Source organism: Rhinolophus ferrumequinum, chromosome 7, assembly GCF_004115265.2.
Source record: "Rhinolophus ferrumequinum isolate MPI-CBG mRhiFer1 chromosome 7, mRhiFer1_v1.p, whole genome shotgun sequence".
In the NCBI taxonomy this organism is placed as follows: domain Eukaryota; kingdom Metazoa; phylum Chordata; class Mammalia; order Chiroptera; family Rhinolophidae; genus Rhinolophus; species Rhinolophus ferrumequinum.
Genome location: NC_046290.1, coordinates 17,681,914 through 17,707,272, shown reverse-complemented (window position 1 = coordinate 17,707,272; position 25,359 = coordinate 17,681,914). Strand labels below are relative to the sequence as shown.

Sequence of the window (25,359 nt, the reverse complement as noted above, 5' to 3'; positions counted from 1 at the left end):
TCCATATGAATGATGCTCAAGAAATTACATTTAATTTGATTAAAAAGAGGTAAGTTCTTGTAATTCTCAATTTGAAGTTTTAAAACTTATTCATACAATAAAAACTCAAAATTTATATAAAACTGTATTATTAAAACCACTTGACCAAATAAAATCATCTAGCCATAATATATATATGCGCATATATATATATATGCGTGTATATATATATATATACACGCATATATATTTTTCCATGTAGACACCAAATTATATCAGTGCCAATTTTACTGTACTTTTCTTTGATATGTTGTTGTAATCAGACCTCTCGATTTGTTCAGTAAAACTGCCTATCATAGAACCACTTTAAGAAAGGAAATCACCTGTGTTAATTACCGTTTTAATTCTCAAAACTTATACTGCTCTATTTGGATTACAGCATAGTGGTTATGTCAAGGAGTACTAGAGTCAGACTCCCTCAGTATAAATTTCAACTACCATTGGAAAAGCCCAAAGCCCAAAAGATCGCCAGAAACACAGCTCTAGTCAAAGTTATTACAGGTATGTTAACTTTGCGCAACAGGGCGTACTTCCCATTATGGGGACACTTGAGGGATTTTGGTCAGAGGGACTTAGGAAAACCCCATTATAGAGTTTGGGAATATATTGGAGCATTTGGGATGTGCTTATAAAGCAAGGATCAGCACCTGATCAGGGAATATCAGGAAATTGGAGCAATTTATAGATGTACTCATATATTAATTTCTATCTAGAAACCTGGAAAAACAATTTGAAGAAGCCTTTGATGAAGAAGTCATAACAAGGAGAGGGAGATATTTTGTCATTTTCAGGGTACGTAGTACCCCTGCTTTTGCCTTGTTCACTCACAGATGTTGAATGATTTCATCTGATGATGATATTCTATGAAATTATCTGTGTTCCACAGGGTGAACCATATTCCAGCTCTTAGCTGCCAGGCAGGTACCAGCTATCAGCTCTTGGAGCTGATTTTTGTTTAATTCCTCACTACCTAACAGATAGTTATCTTGGATAATATATTTAAACATTCTGTGCTTTCATGTTTTTCGTGTATAAACTAGGAATAAATAGCACCTCCATCAAGTTGATTTGGAGACTGTTATTGTAATTTAAGATATATGTATCAGTCAAAAAGGACTCAGGTGTGCAGTGGGTATTAATGTAAACAAAAAGTTTCTTTTTCTCTTCCACTATACATTTGTCACAGGTTGGATGGTAGCGGTGTGGGGGAATTCCTTGTTATCATTTTGGGTACTAGGCTGGGAAGTCTTGCTATAGGGATGAAAAAGGACAAAAGACAGTAGCAGGATCATGTAACTGTTCATAAACCTTCCTCCAGAAAGAACATACATCACATCCACTCAAACTTCATTGGCCAAATAGCCACATAAAACTTCCAGATGTCAGAGGAGCACAATCCCAATGGACAGAAAGGAGAGAGAGGCATGGGCTATATGTGAACAGAACAAAAGGCTGGAACAGACATGAGGAATTTAGAACACTGGTCCATAACGTGTGCTTAAAAAATGCTATTTATAACAATAGTGAGTGTTATGTTATCATCTTTATTTCCTTCCTTCCATAAGAGTTAATAATTATTACATATCGTATATGAGTTTATTTTCAGATGGACTTTCTAGATGAAATAAACAGTAGAATTTTAATATCAGTGTCTGACAATGAGATATTAAGGAAATATTTTTGTGTGTGACTGTGTTGTACTCACATAGGTGATTTGGAAACCTAGGAATAGTCCATGGTTGTTGCTTATTTTACTTATTTTTTTTTGGATTGATTAGATTTTATTTGACTGGCAAAATTAAATAATCTGTAGTTCCATTATGAGGTTGCCAAATGGTACACTAGACTCATATAATGCTGTGACTATGTAGCACTAATTGAAAGCATTACCATGGTGATTGCTATAGTAACATTTAAATTGGCATCAGTGCCAAGAAATCTTTACTATCGATCTGATAGTGCTGTCACAGTATTTCACAGTACACTTCAAGAATATAAATGGGATTTTGTTGGTGTTTTCATTCATATAGGCTGAGGAAAATGAATACATGTATATGTATATGCATATGTATATGTATATATATGTATATGTATGCATATGCATATATACATGAGTATATATATTACATATATCATATATTATATATAGTATATATTATATATCATATATATCATATATAATATATATCATATCATATATATAATATATATATATATTAAGTAATAATAGTCTTTTAAAGAAAACTACTTAAATGGAAAATTCATGATTTATATGATTTTGTATTTTAATGCTATCAGAATGCCTCATATAACATTCTTCCATTTACATTTCCCGTTTGAATTAAAAAAATTAAAATATACTATATGCAATTCACTATACTAAATATTAAGTATTTTAAGTTTCTTAACTTATTTAGTTCCTCAACATATATTTCTAAGTTCCTCTGTGCTGTTCAAGACAATTTAATGCACTGATGAAATAAAAATCCCTATTTTGTTTTGACTCATAGTTTGGAAAAGAGTCATATGTAATTTAAAGAAAGCTAACCTTAACTGAGCCTGTTCTAAGTCTCTTAAAAGAATTATCAGCAACTTCATGAGTATTATTATTATTACTACCCTATTTTACAAATTAAGGAAGTGAGATGTAGAGAAAGGTTAGTGTTTTGCCAGGAGTTACATAACTAGTAGGTAGCATAGCCTTCTGGAGTAATTCTGAGTTTGTGGTCTTAAAAATTCTTCATGTTAGCTCCGTCCTTAATATTTACAGACCCCATGATGCTGAAACATAGAAAAAGAAGAATCTCTTACCTTTACCTGGGAATGTCAGGAAAATATTATAAATGGGTAATAAATATGAATATTTAATTAGAACTATATTAGATACCTAAGGCTGCCATAACCAAGTACAACAATCAGGGTGTCTTAATACAACCAACATTTATTCTCTTAGCGTTATGGAGGCTATACACCTGAAATCAAGGTATTGGCAAGGCTATACTTTCTCCATAGACTCTAATGGAGCATACTTTCTTATTTTTTCTAGCTTCTGGTAACTGGGTTTGTGGCAGCATAACTCCAACATTACCTCCATCTTCACACAGCCATCTTCCTTCTATATCTGTGTTTTGTCTTTTCTTCTTATGAGAACACCAGTCATATTGGATTAGGGCCCAGTGTAATTCAGGATGACTTCACCTTAACTTGATTACATTTTCAAAGATCCTATTTCTAAATAATCCTACATTCATCGTGCTATGGATGAAGAGTTGAATATATTTTTTTGGTAGAAACAATTAAACCCATAAAAAGTACTCTCTTCTACTAGTGAAGCAATGATCAGAATTGATCAATTATTTCTGGATTTCTCTCTTCCAAACACATCATAAGACTTTATTCCCCCACCTCTGAATTTAGACATGACTGTGGGATTTGCTTTGCCCATTGAAATGGGAGTAAAAGTGAGTGTGTCTCTTCTGTGCGGTAGGTCTAAGAGCCAACATGGATTTCTCCATGTTCCTTCTCTCTTCTCTCGGCAATCATGTTAGCTTGGTGATGGAACTTCTCTTGCCTTGGGTTCCTGGTAATAAGATTTATCATAGCCTCCCTGGAAAACCACAGTAGTCATATATCCCGAGCAAGAATAAACATTTGTTTCTAAAACCCCTGAGATTTTGAGTTTTCTATTACTACAGCATAACCTGTCCTACTGTGAGTGGTGCATAAATATCTACTAGAAGTGATATGCTATCTTAACAACAATAACAACAAAAACAGAAATCTGATAAAATTTATAGCATTGGGTTAAGGCCAGGCCATCCGCAGTGAAGAAAGTCTTATCAAAATCTCAAAAGACAGAAATGTCTTTTGTATAGGGGTATCCCATTTGGTAAGACTATCACTTGTGTTAAAATGGAAGACAGATACCGTGGGAAATGAACTTGTAGCTCCAGGAAATAATGTGGGCAAACAAAGTTTCTCTACAGGTGTATCATCAAAGCACTACAAGAAAAACACCGATACAGAGAGCTACCACCAGTTTGCTGGCAGAAATGTAAAGAAATGGAGAAGGCAGGAATGAGGGACTGGCAGATTGAAAGAGAGAGGCAACTTTTCATGCTCCTTGATAAAAGAGAAATAATAGTTTTGTGTAAAAATGACTGATTGAAACTCTTGTAGCAAAACAAATCAAGAGAATGGCCATCACAGCTATTTTTATAACTTCAGAATGCATTATTATCAGCATGATCAAGGGCCCAGGAAAGAGGTTGAATCTCAGCAAATCCTTTTACTTGGACAAAACTCCTCATGTTAAAGACACTAAAGCTGTGGTTTGCCCAGTAAAGTCCAATAAAATGAAGGAACCTATAATCAAGTAGAAATAGTGAGACCTATGGAATAGTGGTTAGAGAATAAGTAAATATAGAAAAATATAACAAGTATGTTTACATAGCAAAACATCCTATGATGGAATGTCTCTTGACACATGAAATTAAATGGAGTCAAACAGATAAAGAGTCATTTAAGTTTTGTTGTTGTTGTTGTTTTGTTAGTTTTCATTTAGATTTTAAGAGAGTTGTTCTGCCAAAGAATCATTAGCCCAGACATAAATGAACATATTAAATAAATAAATAAATAAATAAATAATAATCAGTCTGGGTCTCACTGAGGTCTAAAACAAGCCAGGCACTCTATTCCTGTAGAACCCTTGCTCTTGCTTTTACTCTAACTGAAAATACTTCCTCCGCATGTCTACTTGGATACCTCCCCTCTCTTCAAATACTTACTCAGATAACACTTTCGCAAGGGGTCAACCTGGAATTTCAATTTCCTTCCCTTCCGTATATTATTCAGATCCCAGTATATTACTCTAATTTTTTCAACAGCACCGAGTACCTTCTATCTACTATATGCTTTTCATATTTATTATGTTTATTGGAGAATGTTTTTCTCTTCCTGCTTGAATGTAAGTAGCAAGTGTCTGTGTGTTTTTGTTTATATCCCAAGCACCTAAAGTGTGCTATGTACCTGACGATAGTAGGTACCAGATAAACACTTGAAGAATAACTGGGCGGTTCACTTCTAATATAGTAGATGATCATTTGAAATACATATACATATGTATATATATGTATATGTATATATATATATATGTATCCAAATATATATTCCAGATATATATCTTAAGTGGTTCCCTAGAATCAACCTGAGACTTGGATTTGATTAAAACTGTGCTTCTCAGGAGAATACTGTAAATGAAAGAATGAAGCAGAACAGAGGATAAAGAACATAATACCAGAATGGTCTCAGGTTGAGTCTAGTCATGGATGGCTGATCCACAGAGAGAGTACTGAGAATAAAATGGAACCCACCTTAAGGCAAGTGGTCCGGCTATTTGTATTCCACTGTCATTCACGATGGTGGTAAGTGGAGTAACGTCCCTAGCTTGGTGGTTCTCATCAGTGTAGGAAAATTCCCAGAGGGAGAGGGTAGCAATAAACCGTGAGCAGCCAGACGTCACAGCAGCTGGCTGGTAAGCAGACTGGCTTGGTAAAGGGGACCAACATGTTGCACCATAGCATCTACTGCAGAATTCAGATTAACACAATAAACTACGAATGTGCTTATACCTTTAAAATGGTCAATGTAATAGTTTACAATTACCTTCTCAAATCTCATTTATAGTTTCCTAGGCAAATGCATACTTTTATTGCACCTTTATAGAATATAATGATATAATCACTTAATCAATAGTTTCAGTTTGAAGAAAAGGAAGACTATAGTATATATTACAGATCTACTATATTTCAGGTTCTTTCTATACACATGAATTTGCTTAATCATTTTATTTCCTTATAAGGTAACATTATAATTCCCATTCTAGACATAATAAAAATAAAACCTAACAATAAACTCACCTAAGCTCAGTAAGAAAGTGACAAACTTAGAATTTTAACCCATATCTCCTTCCTCCAGGTTTATTGTTCATTCTACTCTTCTGCCTATACCTATAATGTTTATGTAAAACTGATATATTTTTCAAAATGTAAGTCCCTTTTATTTTTAAAGTTAGTTTAAGAAACGTCAACATGAAGTCCATAAATTTAAACTGAAAGACATTACGTCAACCTTTGTACTAAGCTCTCACTGAAATTTAGCATGTACTTCAATTATGGTTATAGGTATCAAACCACAGAAGTATTCGAGTTATCTGTGACTTTACCATTAGAGGAAATTGAATATCATACTAAATACCTTGTCTATTCATTTTTTCTCTGAAATTATGGTACTGCTCAGAAATGATGCTACTTCTTGCTATTTATTGCAGCAATTAAGGAGCATGTAGTATAATTACTTTACCACAACCAGTTTTTTAAAAATATTTTCATAGCTCTATTTTATTAAAAATGATTTACTTTTTAATATATCTTGAATCTTAATTCATACTTTAAAAATATTATTCTGTCACCAGACTGATAAAATGTGATACAGAAAAAGTGACAATTTCTGTTTAAAATCCATAACAGTTTCTTCAATATTTGACTAAAATATTACTTATCATCTGTATCTCTACTGTGAAAATTGTTGTAAATGCTGGTATATTTTTTGTTATAATTTTTCCTCCCATAACTATTTAATCTCACTTCCTCTATTTAATACTGCTATGCACATCCTGTCACTCACCCACTTGTTCCCATTCGTCCTCATCTCACCCTGACATAAGGGGGGGACCAACAGATTGCGCTGAACTACTGCTTTCTAGAGCTACTTCAAGGAAGAAGCTCTGTCAACTTGAGTGCAATTTTAAATATGGACAATTTTCAGTACTGTGTGCTCTTTCTTAAATGAGAAATATTTAGTGTAGGCTGATGGGTCTGAGACACTTATTAACTTGCATGTGACAGACTCTGATATTCATTTTTGACACTAGAACTGACATGAAACCACAGGCAGAGAATTCACTTACACCTTTCTCCAGTGATTGCAAAGTTGAGATGTACATTTGTTTTTCTTTTATTTTCCCAGTAGATTAAATATTATTCAATAAATGACTTCTAATGTCAGTAATCTATTCAGGGATGTTTCATAATTAAACTATATCTTGGTATATTTAAACTTCCTCTTGTTATATATGTATATTCTTAGAATGTAAACTACTCAAGAAGTCTACTGTTCTCTTCATCCTGAAAAGTGCCTAGCAAAAGAGTAGGCACTTCATATATATTTAGTGAAAGAATTAATACATGTTTTTTTTTCCCTGACTTCACGAACAAAAATGATAGTCCATGTCAGTTGCATGATTATTTTATCCTTCCCCTACTCTTAGATATTTAGTTCATTTCCAACTTTTCCCAGTGGTTCTGTCAGGATATTTGCAGGAAAGTGATGACACACTCAATGATTAGGAAGTGCTGAGTAGTAGGTTTTGACAGTGTTATAAGAACTAACCAGGGATGGTGCCACGGCAGGAATTCACAATAGTGTGAACCTGTAACCACTTCTGAGCCTAAAGGAACAAGAGGCCAGAGCAGGTACCACTCCAGAGAGAGGCCCCTGTTATTCTAACAGAGCTCCATCTATCTGAAAGGAGCTATGGCTCATTGTAGAGAAAGCAGCCAAAGCTGAGAGATGCTGCATTGAGGACGTTCAACCTCCCTGGCCTCCTACCAGTGATCTCCTTCCTGGGCCTCACACTGACTAAATTCAACCAAGGACCAGCCAGCCCTGTGATACAGTTCTTAGGAGTTTATCTACTGCCACACTGGGCTAAGTGGAGACCTGAGAGTGGATCTGAAAATGGAAACATGAAATGTCCAGAACAGCTAATAAGTAAATAATGTTTTGACAAACACGCTCATAGCAAAACCTCTCTTTCAAATGCCTAATTTCTTAAGAAATGGTTCTAAATTTTGAATTACTTAGTCAAATACTGTAAACAACGTTAAAGCTTTGGTGCTTATTGACAAATTACTTGAACAAAATTTTACTCTCATCATTAATATTCAAATAATTATTCTGGCTTCCATTTTTGTACGAAGAACTATCCCCATTCTACTACTCCTTAACAGCACTGAATATTGTACTTGCTTTTTCAGAATTTTAGCTTTCATTGTCAACTATCAAGCCTTGTTAACCACAAACTTTGATTATAAAATTTGGATATTCTTACTCTCCATTGAGACCAAAATTGTATTATTATTTTTTACTTCATGTGAAATTTTAACCATTCTCATATCTTTAACAATTATGGACTATGATGGTGAAACTCAGTATTATAAATTTAGTTCTGACAGTTCCTTAAATTTCAGACTGGAATATCCAAATGTGTATAGGTTACCTCCACTTGGATGTTAAATGAGGCATATCAATGTTAATGTGTTCAAATAAAAAACATTGATTTTCTACCCTCCCCACACACACTCTGAACTCCCCCAAAGCCTCTCTTCCATAAATGGCAGTTCTAATCTGTTGTTCAAACCAAAGCCTTGGACTCAAGTGCTAATTCCTCCATTCTTTTATCAGGATTATTGCAATCACCTCAGCGTTTTCTCTGTCTCTTTTCTTGCCTTGTTGTCTTTTTCTCATATGCCAGCCAGAAGTACCCATTGAACATTATATTGTAATAATCTTCTGTGGCAAACCTTCATGTGATTTCAGTATCATGAAGGTTAAAACTCCTTATCACAGCTTGTAAGATTCTGGAAGCCTGCCACCTCTCTGATCTTGGAGTTTATAACTGTCCTCTTGTTGACTCAACTGTAGGTACATTTAGGTCCTTTCTATGATGTGAAGGCTTCTAAAATGAACATGCTTTCTTCCCAAAATCCTCCTCACTGAGTATTTATATTTTGTTAGTTACTTTCCCTGAAACACCGTTCCCATTGAAATCTTCATAACTCACTCCCTAACTCTTTTCAACTTTCTGCTCAAATGTTGCCATAATTGAGAGGCCTTCTTTGACCATATTAATGAAAATAACAGTACCTTTCCCAACACACATAATTTATCCTCTATCCGTTCAACTTACTTTATTTTTCTTAAAAAAAAAACTTCATGTTTTAGAAGTTTTAGATTTACAGAAAAGTTGAAAGGATAGTACATAATGCTCCAATATACCCTTCATCCAGTTTTATCTATTATTAGCATATTATATTATAGAGTAGTATTTTTACTATTAATGAACCGATATTAATTACATAGTAACTAAAGCTCATAGTTTGTTCAGATTTCTTTAGTTTATAACTAATATTTCTTTTCTGCTCCAGAATTATATCCAGCTTCCCACATTTCATATAGTAATTATGTCTCCTTATGCTTTCCTTGACAAAGAATTTCTCAGACTTCTTTTGTTTTTGATGACTTTGACAGTTTTGGGGACTACTGGTCAGGTATTTTGTCAGATGCCCCTCTAATGGAATTTGTTTGATATTTTTATCTGATTGAATTGTACTTATGGTCTTGCGGAGGAAGACCACAGAGGCATAAAATGACATTTCCATCATGTCATATCAGGGTACTTACTATTACCTTGATTTAATAATGTCAATATTGAACTGGATTATCTGGATGAGGTAGTGTTTGTCAGATTTCTCCACTAAAAATATTACTTGTTTTTCCCAAGTTCCATACTATACTCTTTGGAAGGAAGTTACTGTGTGCATTTCATACGAAGCTGAGTTTTAGGTTTTTCCTCATTGAGGGCAGAATAATTATATAGATTACTTGGAATTCACCTTTAAGGGAGATTTCTTTCTTTTCCCCAATTGTTATTGGTTGAATCAGTTGTTTTGATCTGTATTAACTAATGGATATTTATTTCACCCATTGGGATATAATACAGTAGCTTAATTTCTTGCTCAAATTGTTCCAGTTTGAACCACTGAGAACTTTCTCATCCTGTGTCCCTTTGACATACCTCTGTCAATGTAATATTTTCGGTATGTGTGTGTGTGTGTGTGTGTGTGTATGTGAAGCACTGCTTTACCTTCTGGCACTACAAGATGCTCATGACCATCTTGTATATTTTCTGCTCTATCCCTAGAATCAGCCATCTCTCCAAGGAGCCCTGGTTTCTTTATTTGGAAAATGGTCTTAGAAACCAAGATCTGGGTACTAAGTGAGTTCACAGGTACAAGGTGGCATTGCCAGTAGGACATCTCAGGGACAGAGCAAGGAATATATGTGTGTGTATACTAAGTTGCATATATGCACATACCTATATGTAGCCATCAATAACTGTATTCAATTACATGAGTTTCCATCGACTTCTTCACCTCTAATCCATTACCACATGGACCATACTGCCCTCTTCCTCTTGCTTATCTTTAAATTCCTACAATATTAATAAGACATGTATAGCAGCATGAGAATTCTTAACCTATACCCTCAGGAGAAGCACCTTGATTAACTAGAATGCAGTGCACCTGTGCAAATCCTTTCCATTTGGTCTTACAGACTCCACTCATTTCCGAAGTTATTCACGCCTGCCCGTTTCCTTCCACTGTCTTCGTTGAGATCATTTCATACATTTGTATTATTGTAATTTAGGCTCTCTTGACATAGTTTGCTCTCCTTCTTGGAGCTCCACCCCTCCAGCACCCACAATCTAAATTATTTGTTTTCTTTTAATTTACTTACAAAAAAGTTCATTCTGTGTTGTAAAGTTGTATGGATTTTGACAAATGCACAATGTTATGTAGCCACCAATGCAGTATCTACAAAACTCACTGCTCAAAATTTCCCCTTTGTTCACCTATTCATACCTGCCACCCTCGTCTCAAACCACTGACAACCACTGATCGTTTTACTGTCTGTAGAGTTTTGCCTACCCCAGTAGGTTACATAGTTTGAGTCATTCAGCACATAGCTTTTTCAGACTTGATTCTCTCAGATAGCACTGTTCATTTAATCTCTTTTTGTTATTTTGAGACTTGATAGCTCATTTCTTTTTATCTGAATAATAGTCTATTATATGGATATGCCACAATTTGTTTATCCATTCACTTATGTTTTGTGCTGGTCTCAGCATATCAGTAAACAATGTTGTGGCTGAACCAGCTATAACCAGAAAACATTGAAAAAAAACCCAGAAACTGTTTTGTTGATGTTGTTGTTGTTGTTGTTGTTGTTGTTGTTGTTTTTAAGCACAGCTAGGGGTAAACAGCAAGGTTGGGGGTTGGAAGGGAAAGAGAGAAAGAGTGAGTGAGCGTGGGTCAGGGCATGGCAGTCTGCTTTTATTGGGGTCGAGGTTTGGGGGGCCTAAGGTTTTGTGTGCTCACTCTTCATTGGTGAATTAAAAACATCAGAATAGGATTTTAAAGTGTGGAAAAAGAACAACAACAACAAAATACAAGCATCCCAGATGGCCAGTTATCTCGCTCAGCCAGGATCTCTAAAATAAAGGAGGCTTACGGTGGGCAAGGGGGCATGTTGCTCTTATCTAGTCCTGTGGCTTAGAGTGTGTTATGGGCAGCCACCATTGAAGTTGATGCCTCTTTGAAGCAGATGCCAATCTAAATTCAATTGCATGCCGCATATTCAGTCATTTTGCCACACCAACTTGTAAATCTTTTTGTCCAGTTTCTAGTGTTTAAGTACACATTGACTAAAAATGTTGCCATTTGTTTCTGATAATATAAAATTTTACTTCCCCCACACAAGTCATATCTTGTTAGCCAACATTCTTAAATAAGTCTTGAACATCAACAGCTTTCTTCTAATGGTTAGTGCTTACATCTCTGACAGATAAAATGATTTACGTAATAAGGCATATCTCCAATTAAAATATTTCTAAAATAATACCTCCTAAATTGCCTTATGTTTTAGGCAAATCTGCAGTAACTACAAAACTCACTGCTCAAAATTTCCCGTGTTCACCTATTCATACCTACCACCCTCATCTCAAACCACTGACAACTACTGATCGTTTTACTGTCTCTAGACTTTTGCCTATCCTTGTCCCGTGGTATTCTGGGGGGTGGTGTGTGCATTAATTAAATAGATATACTATCTTGGCCAACTCCGAAGTGGTCAACTTAGTAGTAGAGGTTCTTATTTAAGTTTTGATCCCCTTTATCCCCATTCGGGGACCAATATTGGTAAAAAAAACTTGCTTGCCTATCTCCTTTTAATTCAAAGCCCATCTGTTTTTCATATATCACAGGGAATCATCAACTGTTATTTATTTTCTTAATCTAGTTCCACTGTCCTTGTAGATGATAATTATTTTTCTCAGGTTATTTTGGCAACGGGTTGCTTAATTGTCTTTATATTCTATATATGTCTTTATATTCTGTTATATACAATGTTATTATAATTAGTTTGATAGGATACTGGCAAAATCTAATTCAAGAGCTTTTCTCTGATAATAGTTTATGTTGCCAGATTTTTAGGGAAAACCTAAGGCTAAATTTTTAAGCTGAGAGTTTAGTTGTGTTAACAATTAAGGATTGCTTATATAAAGCTGGCAGATCTTATTTCTTCCATTGATTCCTGTTTGTCTTAAAATTTATTTTCTAATGTTTATTTAGGTAAGTGTAGAATCCTAAATTATAATGTGACAATAATTGGGAATACATTCTTGAAAAAAATCAATAAGTGATTTAGAGATCTTAAATACACATATCAAATAAATATAACAAACTAATGACTATATATAATCATATTCATATATGAGTATATATTTATATAATAAATATAAGAATTATCAATTACTATGAAAAATAGATATGTTAAAACTTATATCCTTAAATAGATCCTTGATTATGTAACTAAGACTCATAATTTTGGTGACTATTCATAGAATTTGATCTTTACATAGGTGTCATTTACCTAACTGAGCTGTCATACTTGTCTTTTTAACTGATTTAAAAACACAGTAGTGTTTTGGAAAGATCACTGGCCAAGTAATCAAACATACAAATGACATTTGCCAAAAACCCCAAAATAACTGAATAATCAGAAATGGTTTTCTTCATCTCTTCAAACCTGATATATCTCATCTGGAAAAGGATTTAAATTATATGACCATATCTCACAGTTACTGTTTAGAAGATAAGTATGTTAATGTATGTGGAAGTCCTTGATTTACAAATTGTATAAGAAGGTACTATATTAATTACATACACTTGTCCTATATATGCATTTCATCTGAGAAACTTTGCCTGAAGACAAGATTAGAATTACTAAAATATTTTATCTGTGTTTAAGCTATAGGAATAAGAAATAATGCTATAATTTAATTTTGGATTTGGATTTTTATATACCGATATCCTACCTAATTACAATAATGCACATTTTTTCTTGATTCACAAATAGCCAGCAGCTATTTTTCTCAATTGCAACTGAAATACAATTAAGGGAACAAGGGAATAATACTATAACAATTTTTTTGTTTTTAAAGTTAACACGATTCAAGTGAATTCACTGATTACAAAATCAAAGTTAAGCCAAATATACTGTACTTTATAATTCATCTGATGGTATTTATTTATCAACAACAACAAAAATGTGGTTAAAACACAGAGCACTTAAGGGTGATAGAGATAATTAAGCATAAAAAATGTAGTAATCAGCTTGTTGCTATTGAATGAATAAAGGATACAAATAATTTTTAATAAACCCCATGGGAGAAGAGCTTGCTAACTTCAAAACCAAATGAAACAAAAAACCTTTTAGAATGTGCACTTTTTTTTGAAGAACAGAGGAATGTATAGGTGTTACATTGGCCACAGAACGCATGCAATAGTGTTTCCTCAATGTGAAGAATTATGCCAAGAATTATGAGAAAATAAAGAAGATATTTAGTAATAGGGCTTCAACGTTTCAACAAACATTCTATAATTTACCAGGTTCCACTGGGAAGTTTATCCTTAATCCCATGTTATGAAAATTTGTATGAATATTACTCTTATTTCACTGCAGATTGTATTCCATTTGTTAGAAAAATAAAACACCCAGAATTCTTTCAAAAGGTACATTTCCTCCCAGTTCAACTCTCCATATCTCTATTAACATGTTTATGCAATGGAATAGTAAAACAATCTCATATGTGATCCCAGGCTCAAAAATTGGGGATTTTGCATTTTATGCATGAGTCATTTAACCAATTATTCTTACAAATATTTATTAAGTACCAACTGCATATCAGTAACTGTTTTATGCTGGAAACAGTGATTTACAAAATATCTCACCACCATACAAGTTGCATTACAAGAGGAAAGAGTCAATAAACATATAATACACTAAATAAAAGGGATAATCAAAATTGTGATAAATAATGTAAAGACAGTCAATGTATGGTATGAAATAAATCAAGAGAGACAAACGTGGGGTAAGCTATTTTTGGAAATGTCATTATAGAGCCTTTTCAAGAAAGCAGACATTGTATAGAAACTGAGAATAATGAGGAAGAGATGGCTATGGATGAGCTAGGTCAGATTGTTCCGGGTAAGAATATGAGTCACAGCAAAGATTCTCAATAGAGAAAGTGCTTAATTAAAGCACATACAGCAGGCCTCTATGTGGGTGCATATGGGGTAATATTTCTCAAGGGTAATATGGTTGCTGTCACGTGCACTGTCTTCAGTCAGACAGTTCAAATCCTGGATGCCTTCCACCTTCCCACAGGTGCCTACCACTCGGGAATATTAGAAAGGTACTTGCATGAGCAAAGATTCAGTTTACCCTTCCATCTAATATGGTCATACTTTCTTTGTAATATTGCTGTGATGAGAGTTAAAGAAACGGTGATTGAAAAATAACTCAGAAAAGTGCCTAGACTATAGACAGCAAGGTAGAATAAGTGATGGTTATCGGCATCATAGATGTCAGTAGGCTATTTCTGGAGCAGTAGAGCCCAAGTACAATGCAGTGCTTAGATTCCATTCATGCTCAATTTTTCTGTCTCTATTTATATAAACTTGGCAGTCATTAAACGTCTCTGGGCCTCAGTTACCTCTTAAAAATATGAAAAATTATAGAAGACTCTATTTTAAAAAGTTGCCAGAAATATATTAATTAAATTATATAAAATCAGTATGACTGAATCATTTTGCTTCCTGTTACTATTTATACTAAAATGTTGTTAGTAACACCGATTTAAAAATGCCGTCTTTATTTTCACGAAGAATAATACAAATTTTTATTGTTTTTCTAGATCTTCCTTTCCCCTGATATCAATAATACTCAACATATGGCTTAATTATCCACCCAGTTCACAAACTAAAAATCTTAGAATTGTATTTTACTTTTCGTTTTTTTTCACCCTCCATCACCAATACATGGGAAAGTAGTATTTACCCTTCTGAATATGTAAATATATGGATATTACCTATGTCTTAGGTCTGATTGCCCAGAAGTGGACACTGAGGTAAGGGTTTGTGTGCACTGATTGGTTAACAAATGGCTTCCAGGTCCAAAAGTGAGGGAGGATGTAGTAAAGATGACAGGAAGAGGAGTCTAAACAAGGCTGTGATGTCAATCAAATCCCGGTCCCAGTACAATTCCACGGGGGAGTCTGGGGATGTAAGTGACATGTAGGTTTTCATTGCATGCACCTGTTAGACGATGGCTCAGAGGTTTTCGTGGGAGGTGACTGTAAAGTTGCAGGCACTTTAGGCTCCCTGTGCACGTGGGTAAAGTAGCTCCAATAGCCAAGGGTAGTCCCCCAAAGAGAGCTGCAGGCACAGGGCACTGGAGGAAGCAAAAGCATGTAGAAATTATAGCATGTAGTGTATGTGTGTGGGTGTCCTCATGAGAAAATCAAAGCACATTTGAGCAGAGTACCACTGTCCACTTCAAACCATTTCTCTAGATGCCATTGTCTTCTCTTTCTAGACTAGATAGACTCTAACTAATCTCCCCCTTAACCAAATCCTTTCCTACCCTCTAACCTATTATCAGTTCTGTAGCCGAATTGATCTTTAATAAAGACACCATGTTAAAATCTTCCAACTGCTTTCTGTTGCCCTGGAAACAAATGGAAATCTTTACTCTAGCTTTGAGGCCTGTGGGATCCTAGTCCCTGCCGAAGCCTCTGGCTGCATCTTCTAGAATTGTACTTTTCTGCTTCAAGGCTTATATTCCACCCAACGTTGGCATCATGGTTAGAACAAACCTCAGGAAATGAAGGATGTGCTCCAATTTCTCTGGCAAGAGTGATCAGCCAAGGATGACGGCCAAAAGAAATCTCCCAGTGAGAAGAAATCAGGGTAATTAGTGTGGTCAGCTAAGGATTTGTTGTATTTTATCAAAGTGAGAGATCAGCTGTCCTTGAGATTCTTTGGCTGCTCATTTTCTACTGCACCATCACTAATCAACAAAATGTAGGGCATGTTCTGAGCTAGCAGCCACGAGATGGTACTTTTCCATTTCACTAGTTCTCAGCATTCTTTGACATTCTCGTATTCTGATATTTATGTCAGAGTTTGAAATTGCTTGGTAAAATTTACCAATTTCCCAGAATTTACAAGATTCTGAATAGTCATATAAAGTCCTGATAAAGGAGAATAACAATCACCTGGGATGTCAGAGTCGAGAAGCAATATGACTGATTTCTCTCATATTGAAGTGTGTGAATTTGTGGCCATATGAATGTATTTTGTTAAGTAGGAGCATTTACGTAACAAAATAATAGGTATGGAAATTAATACCTATTAAAATAATAGGTATGGAAATCAGAGCACCTATGTGTTACAGAGCCAATAAATCTGGACCATAGGAAGCATCCATACTATGATTTGCCAATCACCATTCTCTGCTTCATGTTGGAGATACCTACATATATATGGCTACAGTGGGAGCAACCATGCTTGATGATGATGATGATGATGAGGTTGATAATCAAAACAGTAACAATTTGAGAATTTGTGTTGTAGCACTGTGTTAACTTCTTTACATATATTATCTAAAAAAATACTGTTTAAGGCTGTTGGTCTAAAACTAGTTCCAACACATACTAGCTGTAAGATCTTTATCAAATTACTTAAATTCTTCAAGCCTCAGCATTTTCATAGGTATATGCCGTTGTAAAAATAAAGTCCTTGTACAACAAATGACAATCACAGTGTATCGATAAAAGTTCGAAATGAAATTAGCAATACCTTGTGAGTCAGGCACTAATTATTGTCCTTTGATACAAAGAGTAGTTGAGACCTAAGTTATGTGGCTAAATACCCCAAAGTCTCACAAATAATAAGGGATAGAGCCAAGCTAGAGACTTGTATTTGACCTCTATGCCTTGATAACTGCAATTGAGCTTATATATGTATGGTCCAGTGTTGGGCATCTGGACTAAGCCAGGTAAATCAGAATTCATTACCAGGATTTTTCAAACTCAAATCAGAAAAGACTATCAGTTGCTCTCTGGATTGGAACATGTTAAATCTGAACTCTACATTCTGTCAGACTGAGGAGGCATAGTTCCAAGCAAGAGAGATTAGAGAGAGAGAGACAGAGAATAGTACTCAAGACCCTGATTCTTGTCAGCTGTTGACGTCCTATTTAGTTTACGTGTGCTATTTCTGCCTTCCTACTTATCTCTATGATGCATGAGTTTTTAATGATAGTTCACTGACATACACGGAAAAGTTACGTATATATATATTATATATAAAATTTAAGTGACATTTACAAAAGTTTTAAGGTTTAGAGGTTATTTGAAAGTGCAACACCCCTAATAAACCATTTTCTCCCCCTACTTCTCAGGGGAAATAGACAGTACACTGGATTTGATATCCTGCTGAAGCCGCAGATAATGAGGACTTACCATTGCCTACCACTATTCATCTGGACCTATATGTTTCATACAGTTGACGCTATCCCATTAGAAGAAAAAGCTAACAGTGATTTACCAAGCAAAAGGATAGTGGGTCTGACAAAAGAGGATGGTAAAATGCTACATCGCACCAAGCGTGGCTGGATGTGGAATCAGTTCTTCTTGTTGGAAGAGTACACAGGTACAGACACACAATATGTAGGCAAGGTAAGAATTTTTATGTGATAATCTAGAAGCTGGAAGTGATAGCAAATTATTTTAAAGCAACTTTTCATGTCACTAATGATTATTTAAAAATATTTGACTAATTATGGTGTGCAAAAGGCATGAGAGTGCAGATTATTTCAGTAGGGTAGGGTCAAGAATGTGATTTATTCAGGTAACTAAATATAGGTCAGTATCCATAGAAAACCTCAAAATAAAATAAGTCATATGTGGACTTGATTTAGTATTAATCAGCTAGATGTGACTTAACACTGTGTATGCATCTAAAAGATTAAAATAAAATTTTCTTTGAAATACAACGTCATGGGTAAATAATAACTAGTGTGTTATAGAAGGAAAAATGAAATGCAATTGTAATATACAAAAATTTACTAAAATATATTGGTATCTACTGATGAATAATTTACAATAATTAAGAAGAGTATGATGCGCATGAAAAAATAAACAGATGTTTCTAGATGCTTCTGTTTCTTAACCAAACTGAGCTACTTACTGCCTACAAACCAGACCAAAGGGTTTGAGGCAGAAAGAGGAAGAAAAAAAGTAGAAACAAGAAACTACCTTTAAGAAGATTTAGTATTACGCTAGTAGGAGGACAGTATTAGCAGTCGGGAGCAACTAACAACAGAGAATATGCAACTCCCTTCTTGTATTCGATTGTGAGTAAACCAATTCATTATCTCTCTCCTCTTTCCTCTGTGTCTCAAACTGTGTGGCATGATCATTCTGAAGTGCAGAATTTTCTATTTATCTATCTTCCCCTTAACAATCTTACCCATGTTACTCTATATGCAGGACAATTCCTTTGTTCACTGTGGATTACTCGATGTATGCCTAGTGCTGAGGTAATTTCAAATTACGAGAATAAAACATAATAAACATAAATATAAAAAACAAAATAAATTATGAATATTAATATTGTCCTTAGATCACATATTTATTTTTCTTGATTCTTGGTATATGATATTAGAAGTGATTGTAATTATATGAGAATTGTTTGATTCACAGCAACATCAGGCAAATAAGACAGAACATGCCAAAAATATAAACATAACAAGTACCTGATATCACAGAAGTTGTGCCTATTGCTTTTAAAGCAGAAATACATTTACCTGTGAAATTTCCACAATCTTGACCTGATTCTTCATTTTGCATGCGTGACCGCATTTTTTTCAAACACAGCTTCCTTTACCAGAAGTCTATTATTTCCTCTTCTTTTGAAATCTCTCTCCTCTGGCTCCATAGGTCATACTTATTTTGTGCAACACACATCACTTGCTGATTCTCTTTTCTCTTATTCCTCCTCAGGTTGGTCATATGGCATCCTCCAGCATCTCTCATTTAACATCACTTTTCACACTATAGTTAATACTAACATCATGATATTTCAAGTCCAACTGACAAATGTTTGTGTCTAAGGACTTGAAATTGCCTTATGATTCTTTCTCTAAGGCAGTGTATAAAGGACACATTCAGTTCATGGGGCCTTATCTAAAGGATTTCACCCTGGGAGATTGACAGATAGAGAAGAATAGCCACAGATAAAAAGAGATACTTGTAATCTTAAGGCAATCAAGGCTTCACTACAAGCATTTATTTTTAGCTGTAAACAAAAGTACTACCTTCTAAAAACGGAAGGTGCTTGATTAATTGACCACCATTTACTGCAGTGACAGTTTAAAATATACATTATGCTGTAGATCTGTTTGCACCATCTTGCTTATTTTTAATTTGTTCTGTAATCTGTCCAAGATAGCTACAAAATGTTTGCACATAGTTTTCTTTAATTACTTTTCATGAAATGCCTTATCAACTGTCTTGGGAAAATAACCTATTTTGTCACCCATGGATAAGTTAAGGTGTTCAATTTTTTTTCCTGCTTTTTTATCCTTGACAACCAGATCATGAACAAAAATGGAAAACCCATTATAATAATCTGAATTTTTGTCAAGTGAAGAAAATCAAATCAAATCTATGTGCCAACTATTTTATATTATCCATGGAAAACAATAAGTACATGAAAGAGAAATTTCAACAAAACACTTATATTACTTTTTTGAAAAAATAAAATAAAAAACTTTCTCTGTTTTGTCATAGGGCCTTGCCTTAGATATGCCATGTACCACATATCTAATTCAACATTAAAAAAAGAGGGTCAAATATATGGTGACTAGAGGAGATCTGACTTTGGGTCGTGAACACACAATGCAATATATAGACGATGTACTATAGAATAGTATACTTGAAACCTATATAATTTTATTAATCAATGTTACCCCAATGTTAAATTTAATTAAAACATAGGTTTCCAACTACTTCTTAGCATGCATTAAGTCCTTAAGGGTCTATAAACTCTCTTCTAACCTGCTTTCTTGGCTTTTGACATAATTTTTCATTTGTATATACAGAGACTAGCTAGATTCTTGCCCGTGAACTTCGTTAAACACATAAGTTCTGATGAGGAATTAACTTGAACACCATGCACATTGTCCTTTTGATCACAGTGTTCTGGTTGCTCTGGGTAAACACAAACTTAACCTTCCAGGATCCACTGCACTGGCCATATACCATGTAAAGCAAAGGCCTATCACACGTACCATATACCACCAGGGTTAGGGAAGAATAAGTAGCTTCTAATGGGAAGAGATTTTGACATTTTTTTACTTAATTTTTACAGGAGCTAGGTATTGCAGAAAATAAGACCCATATTAATTTACAGGTGATATAAAGTCAGAAAGATATATAATCCTTATATGTGAAATCTAGAGTTTGGTCCTGAATTTAGAGGAAGCAGTTTTAGAGCAAACAAAGGAGAAGCAGCAAAATTTAGTAAAATGCACATGTGCACACACACACAAACATGCAATTTCCAAGGTCAGTCCTGATTGCATCAGTCACTAATTATGCAGAACTTAGAAGTCAATTAAATGTTCCAAACATCAGATTTTTGTTAGATTAAATTAAATTGTCATTAAGATTTGTTTAACTCCGGATTTCTGACATTTTTTGAAGATTGTGGAGGAGGCTCTCTGTGGGCAGAAAGAGCTAGTAATAACATAATAAAAACTTTCACATGCATAATCCAAGCAGGTAGGATTGCCTGTGGCAATGATAAAAGAAACACACACACACACACACACAAACACACACACACACACACACACACACACACAGACTAATCCAATGTGATGAAGTTAGATCACTACTGTGAAAGGGCCAGAATTCCACGCTGAGCTGTTTGTATGTACAGCGTGGGGTTTGAGTGCCTGCTGGAAGCTCTTGTACAAATTCATTGTTTGCTTTCATTGTCAGGATGGACTAGTGGAGCAAGAAGATAAACCACAATGCTATTTTTATAAGGAAATACTATAGAATATTTCCTCATGCCATTTCAGACATTTGCAATACAGGAGGGAAAAGTCAGAAATGTTGAAATTAAGGGCAAATTCTGTTTTTCACAACAATGCCATCTGAAGTTGTGTTGCTCACTTTTAACTAAAACTATTAGATATTTACTAATTCTGTTTCCTGTACTAAGAGAAGCGTTTGGTTCTTACTCAAGAGGATTACAAAGTCATAACAATTGCCATGTAGCTTCCCTGTAATTTGAATTGACACATGTGACTGAATTACTTAGGCAGACTCGTAATACTGCTCAAGAAAAGAATTAAATTTAACAAAAAAGCATAGCAAAGGCTCCTACTATTCTGTTAGAGAATCTTCATATGTTTTTGACTTTTCACACATTAGATCTAGATCCTGAAGAATCCCTAGTTATCATAGATTAATAATTAATTGGTCATAGCGCTATTATTATTGAGAATTGAACAGATTTTAATATGAGGTTATAAAACATATTTATTGCATGAAAAGGCAAATTCATAGACATAGTATTTATTATTTTTAAGGAAAACATTAGTATTCAAAAATAATTTTGAAATATCAAATTAATTGACCATTACATCTTAATTCAAAGATATGTATTTGAATTACTTACTTTGCTCAGGGCTATTGAAAAAGCCTCATGAAACTGCCTGCAAGTAATCACCATCTAATACAAATAAGATGTCTTTTTTACAGAGTTAGCTCTCAATTTTTTCATAGTTTTAATTCAAAAACTTTTCCTATTCCATAGCTGAAATCATCATGAGTATAATCATAGAATCTTAGATCGGAAGGGGATTTTATCATTTATCACACTCTTGGTTACAATTAGATACACTCAGTTTAGATGTTGACTAAAATAATGGAAACACAGGTACCAACTGCAAATCACATAGGACTCTGGTTCATATTAGATGGCATAACCAAACTGTGGGATGACTCTCTTTTGCACTCACGTATGTTGATGTATGCACTAAATATTGATATTTCCCCAAAGTATGCATAACGTATTGTATTTGGATAGGCAATTTTCTCTTAGGCTTTTAGGATATAACAGTTTGATGTGTACAGACACAGAAGTAAAGTCAGAGATTTCCTGAAGGATGTCTGATAAATTTTTATAGTATATTATAGTGTTTTTCAGAATTGAAATAAATTACCTTCATAAAAGTTTTAGAATGCCATTACTCACGGCGCAGTACATGTAGCAGCTGCTTGTGATTTATAAGCACGTTGCATCCCAAAATTCTCTTTATAGGTTGGTTGTTTAAAACTAGGAACACACGAGAAAAATATTAAGCATTAAGACTTGGTTTCAGGACAGTGTACATGTGCTTGTTTCACACTGAGCTCTATAAAAACCTACTTCTGTAATAGAGCGCTATTATTTGATTCTTACTGCCAATCTTACTGACAGTACTGTATTATCACTTCACTGCCTCAGTACATAAGTGGTAAGTACCCTTTTTACTTAATTATATTTATTTTTTTAATTCTCAAAACATGTTACACCCTGTTTCTTGAATTACACCAATCTCTTGGACAAAATGTCTATTGAAAAATAACTCCAATTGACTTTAGTAGAATTCAAAGTATTCAATATCATTGCATACTACAGCCTCTGTTCTATGTCCCCATAACTATGTAGCCCAAGCTCTTGGCAGAAATCCTTCCTCTCCCATGCTCCTATACTTGACCTTATTTCATCATATTCAAAGGCCCATTTTCAGAGAGCATCTAAACCTCTTTTCCATAATTTCATCTCTTCTCCTTGCTTTACGTCTAATCACAAATGCATCTTCTTACGTAAAGCTCATCTTCATTCTCCTCAGCTAGAATCTCCCATCAAAATTGTATTATCTATCAAAATCTTATTCGTGGCACAAGTTCAATTATTTTGGTCTACTGTTTTATCACCTAGAATCTGTGACCGTTGGTTGGTCTTGAATGTGTGTTGGATTTCAATTTTTTTATTTTTCCTTCTCCAAAATGTTTGATGTCATATATTCACTCAAAATTAATATTCAGTTGCTATCTCAATAGATCTTTGAGCATTTAACATCTGGGTTCTGAGAGACTGATACTATGAAACACAGAAAAAGCAGAGGTAGTTTAAATTAAGTATATGCCCTTCTCCTGACACAGTTGCACCAAAGTCAATTCCTTTCCTATGTTTCCATTACACTTGAGGGCCCTAATTGCAACCAAGGCCTATTTTGCTCTATGCCTTCATACTTTAGATTCATTTTCACTCCAAAATAACTGATATGTCCTTAATACAGATGATTTCAAAGTGATATGAAGAATTAAAAACATAAGACTAAACAAATTTTGACTAAATAAGGAATTGTAACTACTCCTAGAAATATTTACATTTAAAATTTTAGGGAATTTTTTTTTTTTTTTTGGCAGGAATATAAGTAACTGTTAAATCATTCAAAAAATATCAGAGTGTGGTAGTAAATGTTTATTAATATGATTACCAAATTATGTGTGAGTTTTCCTGATACCGATTTTTGTATTTATGAACTATTTCTAATATCCCAACATTCTCTTTCTCTACTTACAAACTTGTAGAAGATCAAATCTACCCTTACATATTTATAAGTGTTAAAAAAAAAAGAAACTTAAATAGAAATAGTAAAGTCTCCAGGAGAGTACATAAAGAGGGATAGGGAAAAGAATATTTAAGCATAAGCACCATAAGGATATAAAAAAGTTCAACTTTCTAATATATCTCTTTGTCAGTTTTTCATCATTTTATGCAATTATCAGGTGCATAATATTGTCTGTTACATTTCTGATTATTATTGTATAATAATAAAATATCACCCTTTATGTTTGATAATACTACCTGCTTGAAGTTTACCTTGCCCGTACAAAGTTACATATACCAACTCATTTATGATTATGTTTGTGTGTCTTATCTTTTTCTACCCTTTTGCTTACAGAATTTTTATGTAATTGTATTCCAAACACAGACCTTGTAAACAGTTCAAATTTGGTTTATGTTTTTTTATCCACTCTGAAAATCTTTAACATTTAATTAAAATGTTAAGTCCATTCATATATAATTACATTATTGATACCTTTGGATTTAAATCTGTCAATGGAAAACATCCAGCCTAAGAGAAAGCTAATAAGAGTTTATTTGAGCCAACCTGATGACGATTGCCGGGAAGCAAAATTTCAACGGATTGAGCAAATGCTCTGCAAAATGGCTGTTTGCAGTTTATTTTATATGTAGAATCAGAGGAGGCTTACATGAAATCCACTGGTAATAGATTAAGTGGGTAGGAGAAAGCAAAGAGGGGAAAACTCTGGGATTGGATAAAAGCAAATTGGAGAGACAGGTACTTCTTTCACATAGGTGGTACAGGATAGCTGATAGTTTTCATAGAGATGTTAATCAAGGGATAAGAAAAATAATGAGGGATTCTGTACTTTCCTACTCTGGTCCTGAAAAAGGGATTACTGACATTCCAAGGACGTCATTTTAGGTGCAAAAAGACAATAGACAGTCCCACTTAAAGACACAGATTGACTTTATGAACGAAGCTTTTGACTATAGATGTGACTTCCCTCTACAGCCCACATAGTTATGAAATTTTTTATGCTCCCACCATCTTATATGGTTAATTTCAGTCTCCTGAGCTTGTCAGGTTTAATATGTGGCCCCTTTTCCATCCACAAGTCTACCATTTTCTTGTTTCCATTTATCCCACTGCTCTTTATACTCTTGTTTCTGCTTTTCTACCATATTTTGGATCAATTGAGTATTTTTTTAATCTGAATTTATAATCTTTATAAATGTTCCTTAACCTATTATAATATAAATTTAATTAACGTTATATTTTTAGCATATAATGCAATCTTACAACAGTTTAACTTCATTCCCCCATGGTACTTTATTCTATTTTTGTCATATAGTTCTT

General features: G+C 34.1%; 1 protein-coding gene across 1 annotated transcript in view; it reads left to right on the top strand.

Moving 5' to 3' along the window:
• Positions 1–25,359, top strand: part of CDH9 (cadherin 9) — a 108,871-nt gene that overhangs the window by 22,008 nt on the left and 61,504 nt on the right. The window contains 1 exon segment of the mRNA XM_033110582.1: positions 17,746–18,022. Within this exon segment, the coding sequence (XP_032966473.1) occupies positions 17,795–18,022 (228 nt within the window). The 5' untranslated portion in view covers positions 17,746–17,794.